General features: G+C 39.0%; 1 protein-coding gene across 1 annotated transcript; it reads left to right on the top strand.

Moving 5' to 3' along the window:
• The first annotated feature begins 2,649 nt into the window (after positions 1–2,649).
• LOC117377318 (uncharacterized) lies at positions 2,650–3,371 on the top strand. Its single transcript, XM_033973700.2, has one exon. The coding sequence runs from the start codon at positions 2,670–2,672 to the stop codon at positions 3,369–3,371; it is 702 nt and encodes a 233-aa protein (XP_033829591.1). The 5' UTR covers positions 2,650–2,669.
• The last annotated feature ends 5,238 nt before the right edge of the window (positions 3,372–8,609 follow it).

Raw genomic sequence — 8,609 nt, 5'->3', positions numbered from 1 at the left:
AGGTGACGTGTGCTACTAGTATATAGAGCCCACTCTGGCCATGTAAAATCAGGAGATTGTGTCGAATCAGTTTGAATGATGCCTGTGCCAAAATAAAGAACATGGTTTATGGATCTACTCAAGCCTACTGGATTTTTATTTGCAGTGTGCCTCCGGGAAAAGCTGACAGTTTGGTGACCCCGACGTGATACTGTGAATCCTGGAGGCACAGGCGAATCATCTCCTCCGCAGAATGTCTGAGAACAACAACGCAAAAAGAACACTTGTTCCAGAAAGTTGGTACGGCAGAAGCCTTTTTTCCTAGAATTTCTGTCAATTGGTTTAATGCTAAATTAATGTCATGTGCTCTTGGGACGTTGTGTGTTTAATTATGTTATAGTTTTAAACTATATAAAATTAGTAATTAGAAGAGGTTTATGCTTTTAGTAAGTAAAGAAAGCAACAGGTTTATGCTTTTAGTAAGTAAAGAAAGCAACAGGTTTATGCTTTTAGTAAGTAAAGAAAGCACTGAAATTAATAAGTAGCAAGTTTAGACTTTGATCAGGTAAAGTGTGATTAAAAACAAAGTTAATCATTTCCGTGTTTATGACTTTGCACGAGAGAGAAAAAAAGCAGCTTTTATAAAAAATATACTAATAATTATTTAGACAGGATTGGACAGTGGCTCAGTGGTTAGAGTGTTGGTCCCCCAACCCGAAGGTCGGAGGATCGAGTCCGGCTTGGACCAAGTTCTGTTGTTGTGTCCTTAGGCAAGACACTTTACCCACATTGCCAAGAATGACAGGTGGTGGTCGGAGTGATGGCGCAGATTGGCAGCCTCGCTTCCATCAGTGTAGCGCTTTGAGTGGCTTTGACAAGCCTGTAAAGCGCATTACAAGTGTAAGACATTATTATTATAATCAATTTTATATAAAAATGTGGTACCTGGAAAAAAACTATATGTAAAGCTAGGAGCAATGTTATCAATATAAGATCTCAAGGAAACAAACCTGTCCAAATGAATTATACTCAAAATGGGCATGACATAATTTTCCACTGTAAAATTGATCAAGGGTCAATAATTCAGATAGGCATATTATATTATATATATATATATATATATATATATATATAATTTCCTGTGAAACAGAAGCGTTAATAGATGGGATTGGCTTAACAGATTTAACTAAATCACAACCTAATTACCTCAGTATGACATGCATTAATACTAGTAAATAGTCTGTTTGACGTCCAATTGATAAAAAAACAAAATTGGCACTTTTAATGAAAAGTTACGCTTACAATTGGAGCAGTTTCAGAATCAAAATCCGCACAAGAAGCAAAATTAGAGGCTATAATTAAAAAACTAAAACATGAAATGGTGAGACAAATTATTGAAGAAGACAGAAATATAACCAAAAACCTGTGTCCGTCAAATTTAGCAAATATCACTAAAATATTAAAAGATCTAAAAGAAGAAGGGAAGTGATATTTACGTTTTGGCTGCATTTATTGCTATCTTTTTAACTTTAGGATGCGTATTGGTCATGGCTATATTGTTGTGTTTGCGTTTGACAGGGAACGCTAAGGTCATGACCTTAAATCTTCCTGTTTGAGCTTCTAGCTCAAGTTAGGATGTCGAAACACAAAACAGAAGACAGATCAAATGATTAACTAGGATAAAATTGTATGACATTTTTCAGTGGCTGTATCTTGTTGTGGCCAGATGGGGTATAGTTCTTATAAAGTGTTATTCATATAAATAAATTGACTAAATAAATGAGAATTTAGAAAACTATTGATATCATTAGATGTTAATAAAAGATTTAGATAATTACTTAACAAATGTGTTATTAAGAAAATACTAAGCTTGTTAAATTTATAAAATAAATTATAATGAATAAATAAAACTAAGAAAACATTAAGATTGTTCACAAAAAATAATAATAATTAAACAAATAAAATAAATAATCTCAATTAAGAACTACAATAAGGCAATGCTGGCTCCTAGATAGATTTCACACACTATCTAAGTAAACTGTTTATTAAATAGAGACTCATTCTACAAAAATCATAGACTTGACGTCTTGAATACAATTAAAACAATATCCAAATTATTATACAGCAGCTGAGAAGGTAATTTAACAAAATACTATAATAATATACTAATAATATAATAATATACAATGTCCCAATTTTATCACATTGAACCAATTAACAGAGGTTTTGGGATAGCAAGGCACTTCAAGAAGAAGCAATTCCAAAGAAGGCTCGAGATAACCAGTCCATCATTTAAGACATAATGAAGAAATGTGTCAAAAAAGGAATGATACATGGAGGAAAAGATTAAAGCCTACCCAAAATGTTATAAGAAGAAAGATGGACCGATTAAAAATGCAAAAGTACGAGAATGAGATGAGAATAGCCAAGAGGATGTATCAATGGTCAAAGGAGGTGAAAGAAGTGAGAGAACTGTCTTCCATTATGGTTCTCAAGCCAAAGGAGAAGGGGATGATCTTAAAGGAAGAACTTCTGAGAGAACCTGCTGTGGGAATATATCCAACTCTTGAAGAAATAACTAGCAGTAAAGCATCAAAGAAAAGCAAAGGTCACGAAGCTGGAATGAAGACAACACAGATGCTGATGTTGACATCCTGGTGCTATGTTCCACTTCCAAAGACAGTGATAAGATGACTCTTCAGGTGGCCTACAACATGGAGGCGCCCAAAGCTATGCTGTCTGAGTTCAAGGCCAAGATCCCCGCTGTCCTGTCCTCTCTGAAAAGCTTCATTGACAACAACCTACTGACAAGCAACGTGCTGGAGTGGAGAGACACCATTGTGGCCAGAATCAATGAGGCCTACAACGCTGTCATCAACTACGATGTCCAGCTCAGCCAGCTCTCCATCTTTTTCCGCAACTTCATTGTTGAGTTCCAGAAAAATGTCCAAGCTTTCCTGGATGCTGCCATCAAAGTGCTCAGGGAGACCCAGTTCCGTCCTCCTGGCTCTGAGGAGACGACCACCCTGCCTGTTGTTCTGAAGGATCTGACCACCAGCATTGCTACTGTTCTTCGCACCACCATCCAAGTTGTCTATGACAGCATGGAGTACTACTACAATGCTTTTGTGGACACCTTTAGCACCATGGAGCTGCGCATGCCAATCAGAGATGTGATGTCCGTTGGTCAAATCATCGACAATGTCAAAACAACTGGCAAAGGCATTTTTGACCAAATGGTGAACTGCGTGAACAACATGGAGCGCCTGGATACTATACTGGTCAAGATCAGCGAGAACCTGAAAGCGGTTGTAGACAAAACTCAAGAGTTTGTCGATTCCATCAAGTCTGACTATCTGCATGGCCTTTTGGCCAATGTGAATGCAGCATAGAGATGAGTGGTGACCGCTATGAAGGACATTGCAGACCGAGTGTTCACCCTGGATATGGAACAGCTGAACCCTGTCTTTGAGTGTCCGAGGAAGAATTATGCTAATTATGCTATTTTTTATTGTTCTAGTGTTTTGGTACATTCCCCTTATCCATGGAAGTATTGAGAATGGCCTCGGACAGCCAACAATCAAAACGACAAGCTACGATAAAACCAAGTTGGCAAACAACAATACAGCTAAGAGACAATGGGCACTGAAAAGAGTAAAGAGAGGGACACCAAAACTTGTAAAATATTGTTATAAAGGGACAAACTTGCAACATACTATTTGATGTATGCGAAGTGCTAGACTGTATGCGAGATGTACCCGCTATAGATCATGCATTAAATGTACAAATTGTCTGTAAGGACACATGTCTGACCAAAGTAAATGTTTACAATGATAAGGTTATAGAGATCGCCAGAGTTATAACAAGCACCAATGGACAATATAATAAAGAGAAAGATACTTTTGAAACTGACTTACAACAGAGAATCACTTTAACAAAAAATAGGAAAATTATGCTTCTTATCAAGCGAACCTAAAACATTGTAGAGGGTGTAAATCAATTACTCAATGATGTAATCCTTTAATATTATCTATTAAAAATTTAACATTTAATGACTCTGGAATATATTCTATAGGGTTCCAGTGTTCAGAAATTGTTTCTGTACCCTGCAATAGAAAACTAAAGTTAAATTTTGAAGGCTACATTCAAACAACAATTTTGAAACCTATAAACCTGATTTAATCAAAGCAATAAAAATTGAAACAAATTAAAACAAACAAAATTGAAACATGAAATGAATTAAAATACTTGGCTAAAATGGCTACAGTATACTGCTCATACCTTAACCACGGAAGATTGCATTGTATGTTCTGCAGCTGGACTACAATTAAAAACTACATCAATACCATATTCTAATGAAAAGGACCTGACCTGTATACTTAACCTTTTCACTAAAAATAATTTGATAAAACTGATGAATGCTATCACTTATATAATAAATTACCAGTAGTAGCTTTAAAAGATGTACCTGGTGTTCCACAAGGATCTGTGCTGGGTCTAATCCTATTTACTCTGTATATGTTGCCATTGGGTAACATTATCAGAAAACATGGCATTAATTTTCACTGCTATGCTGATGACACTCAGCTGTACTTATCAATGAAACCAAATCAGACTTATCAAATAGATAAACTCCAAAACCTGGATAACCTTGAATTACCTGCTCTTAAATCCTGAAAAAACAGAGGTCATTGTCTTTGGCCCCAAAGGTCAAAGAGATTCTCTGTCGGACCAGATAATTTCACTCGACAATGTGAATATAGCTTCTAGCCCTACTGTAAAAAATCTTGGAGTCCTATTTGATCAAAATCTCTCATTCACAGCCCATATAAACCTAGCTTGTAAAACCACATACTTTCACCTGCGAAATATAACTAAAATGTCATGATCCTGCATTTTCTGTCTCCCTGTGTGCTTTCCCCTCCCTCACCTGTTTGAGCCTTGAGCTGGGCAGAGTTCCTGGCTCCTCCCGCGTGCACCTGGAGTGCATCAGCACAATTACTCCCACCTGCTGCGGATTATAAGAGGAGCCAGGACCAGACACTCGGGGCGAGATCGTCTGCGTTGCTTCACCCTGTTCTGTGCTGGATTATCTGCGTATCTACACCCTGTTCAGTGCCGGATCCTATGCGTGTCTTCACCCTGCTTGCTGGACTGTCCCTGCTCTGACCCTGCTTCTACCCTGCTTCCCAGCCCTGGTACTGTCTTGGCTTTTCTCTGCACCCCACGTTACTGGGCCCTGGTTTGCACTCTGCTCCCTGCCCTGGTGCTGCCCGTATCGTTGTCTCCGCTGCACTCTATGCTCCTGGATCCTGGCCCGCACCTGGCTTCCTGCTCACCACCAGATCAACCCTTGGTTCTGTATTTTGTGTCACAAACTGTAAATTAACACTGTAAATCTGCCCCGAGTCTGCACTCTTTGGTCCGCTACACCCACCGTTATGACATAAAATTAGAAATATTTTACCTAAAAACGATGCTGAAAAACTTATCCATGCATTTGTTACTTCCAGACTTGATTACTGTAATTCTCTGCTCGCCGCCTGCCCCAAAAGTACTATAAGGAGCCTCCAGTTGGTCCAAAATGCAGCGGCCAGAGTCCTAACAGGAACTAAAAGAAGAGACCACATCAGTCCTGTACTAAAATATCTGCACTGGCTCCCTGTCGAGCTTAGAATCAAATTCAAAATCCTCCTCCTGACATACAAAACCCTAAACGGTATGGCCCCATCCTATCTACAAGATGCTGTTGTCCCGTACCAGCCAAACAGAGCACTCCGCTCTCAGAATGCAGGACTATTAGTGGTTCCTAGAGTGTCCAAAAGTACAGTGGGAGGGAGAGCATTCAGTTACCAAGCTCCTGTGCTATGGAATCAACTCCCTGCTGATGTTAAACAGGCTCCCACAGTCTCTGTATTTAAGACCAGGCTCAAAACCTTCCTCTTCGGTATAGCTTATGACCAGGTTACTTAGTGAGGGAGTTAGGGAGTGACAGTAAAACCCGGGATAAGATAGGCTGCAGTAGGAGATAACTAGCTGGGGGAAGTATGGCAACCTGAGCACTATCCTCTGCTTTGTCCTATTTTTTCATCAGCAATGCTATTCACATGTTGTCCCCTGTCCCACTCCCCCTGTGGAGTGTAACTCTTTCAGATGCCCCGATCACAGCTGGACCCTCTCCTCCTCCCCGCCTGGCCCTCCTCCACCCGCCTCCCTCTCCTCCTCACCTGGCTCTCATCCTCCTCGCCCAGTTCTCCTTCTCCTCACCTGGTCTTCCTCCTCCTCACCTGGCCAATTTTTGTTGTTTTGTCTGATGTTTTCCTGTTGTTTGATTTTCCTGTTTGTTTTTGTGTGTAGGCAGCACGGTGGCTCAGTGGCAACACTCTTGCCTCACAGCAAGAAGGTTTGGTTTGATCCCCGGGTCGCCCAGGCCTTTCTGTGTGGAGTTTTGCATGTTTCTCCCCGTGTCTGGATGGGTTTCCTCCGGGTACTCCGGTTTCCCCCATCAACCAAAACATGAACACCCTTCGAGACAACTTTTGTTGTGATTTTGGGCATTACAAAAATAAAATGAATTGAATTGAATGTACCTATGTGTATGTGCCATCTTGGACTATGGCAGTGGTTCTCAAATAGTGGGGCGTGCCCCCCTGGGGGGGCGCGGTGAGATATCGGGGGGGCGCGTATGACTCCGCGTATGACACTGTAGTACTGTACGCAGCGCGCGCACAGCAAACAGCAGGAGAGAGCGAATAGATCGTGACACAGGGCAGTGAACAAGAAACACTTTTGCTAAAGAGACACTATGGAAAACATTTTAACAGGGATGAAAAGAAAGGCGGAGATAGACGGAGGTAAAGTCACACGAAAAGTAAGACGAGGGAGTCTGATGAAGAGTACTTAGCACTTGGCTTCACTGTGACTCCGGTGGGACACGTGGACAGACCGGTGTCTGCTGTGGCAGCGGACAGTATGAAGCCAAATAAGTTAAGGCGCCACCTCATTACACCTCAGTCACGCTGATAAGACGCTAGAGTTTTTTCAGCATAAACGTGCCAAATATTGACAACAATCATCCCGCTTTGTAAATGTCACTTAAAGCAGCAAGCACTGAGCATCATATAAGGTGGCGTACCAAATTGCTAAATTACTTGTTTTAATTTGATATTAATTTAATTTTAATGTATTATTTTGATATGTATTTAATTTTAATTTATTCATTTGATGTTTATTTAATTTTATTTTTTTATTTGATATTTTATTAAATTTCATTATATCATTTAATTTCTTTTATTTTTGCGGGGGGCACGAAATTGTTTCTTCTTTATAGGGGGGGCATGATAGAAAATAATTGCGAAGCACTGGACTATGGGAATGGCTAAATATACTTAATATACTAAATAGGGCTAACTATATCCTTAAAGATGCAGTTATATATAGAGACACAAGAATTAATGACAAAAATGAAATGGAAAGTTTTACTAACCATTTCTGTAATTAGATTTTATCTTCTGATAATTATAGAGAATTTGCTTTTAACTGAACACACTACTGCTTGTGCAGATATTTGGTGGTTATGTGGAAATTTACGTTTGTATGCCATTCTATCAAAAACATGGTCAGATGTTTGTGCAATAATTATGTTAATTATTCTATTCACTATAAGGTCCAGCAAATTCACTAAATTTAAAACAAATTAAATAGTCATACAGAGTTAACTCAAGAAATAATCATGCATTTATGAGGTCGTTGTCTTATCAATCTAAACCCAAACCCAAAGGATTGCCTTAGATATGTTCCTTGCAAAAAATCATCAATATGTAGCAGGTTTGAAGCAGAATGCTGTACTTATATGCTAAATAATACCTCTCCTGATGGGAGTATTACTAAGGCTCTGAACCACCTTAAATCTTTGTCCATGGAATTTGCTAAAAATTCTGGCATATCTGAAAACACTTGGTCAAATTGGCTATACAGGAGGTTTGGTCCTTGGACTGCCACAATAGTATTTTTAATTATTACAATATTGACTGTAATTGTTATCTTAGTCATAATTGGATGTTGTGTCATCCCGTGTCTTTGATTGCTGGTAGAGATCGAAGACATGGGCAGGGCCACTGCCCCAATGAAGAAGCTCCCTCATCCCAAATATTATTACTTTCTGTGGGGTCTCAATCCTCAGATCCCGAACTAATTGATTAACTTAGGTCAAAATTGCTCAGATTAACTTCTGATTTAAAATATATAAAATCCAAATTCTGAGTCCCAGTAAGTGCTCCTTGTTTCTTATTTGCTGTCCGAGAGTCATGTATTGGTTCATATGTGTTATGTTAGCCTAAGGGCTGGGATATGTTATAATTTGGGTGACTAATGCTAAAGCTAATATTTTACTTATATATGGTAATTTTAAGTTGAATGCATTATTATGTAAAAGTAGCATTTTTCTCTTTCACTTTGGTTTTTAATTTTGGTTTTGTGATCACATGTGAGATGTGATCAAAAGGGGGAATTGTGAGATTAATATATATGATAAATTATACTTTGACCTGTATGTTTTTGTGGGTGCCAGTGTGGCACGATTATGTCATAATGTACTTGGAACGTACATGGACGTGGAAGTGTTATGCTAT

This window comes from Periophthalmus magnuspinnatus, chromosome 10, assembly GCF_009829125.3.
Source record: "Periophthalmus magnuspinnatus isolate fPerMag1 chromosome 10, fPerMag1.2.pri, whole genome shotgun sequence".
Taxonomy (NCBI): Eukaryota; Metazoa; Chordata; class Actinopteri; order Gobiiformes; family Gobiidae; genus Periophthalmus; species Periophthalmus magnuspinnatus.
This window is presented reverse-complemented; position numbering and strand designations above follow the sequence as displayed.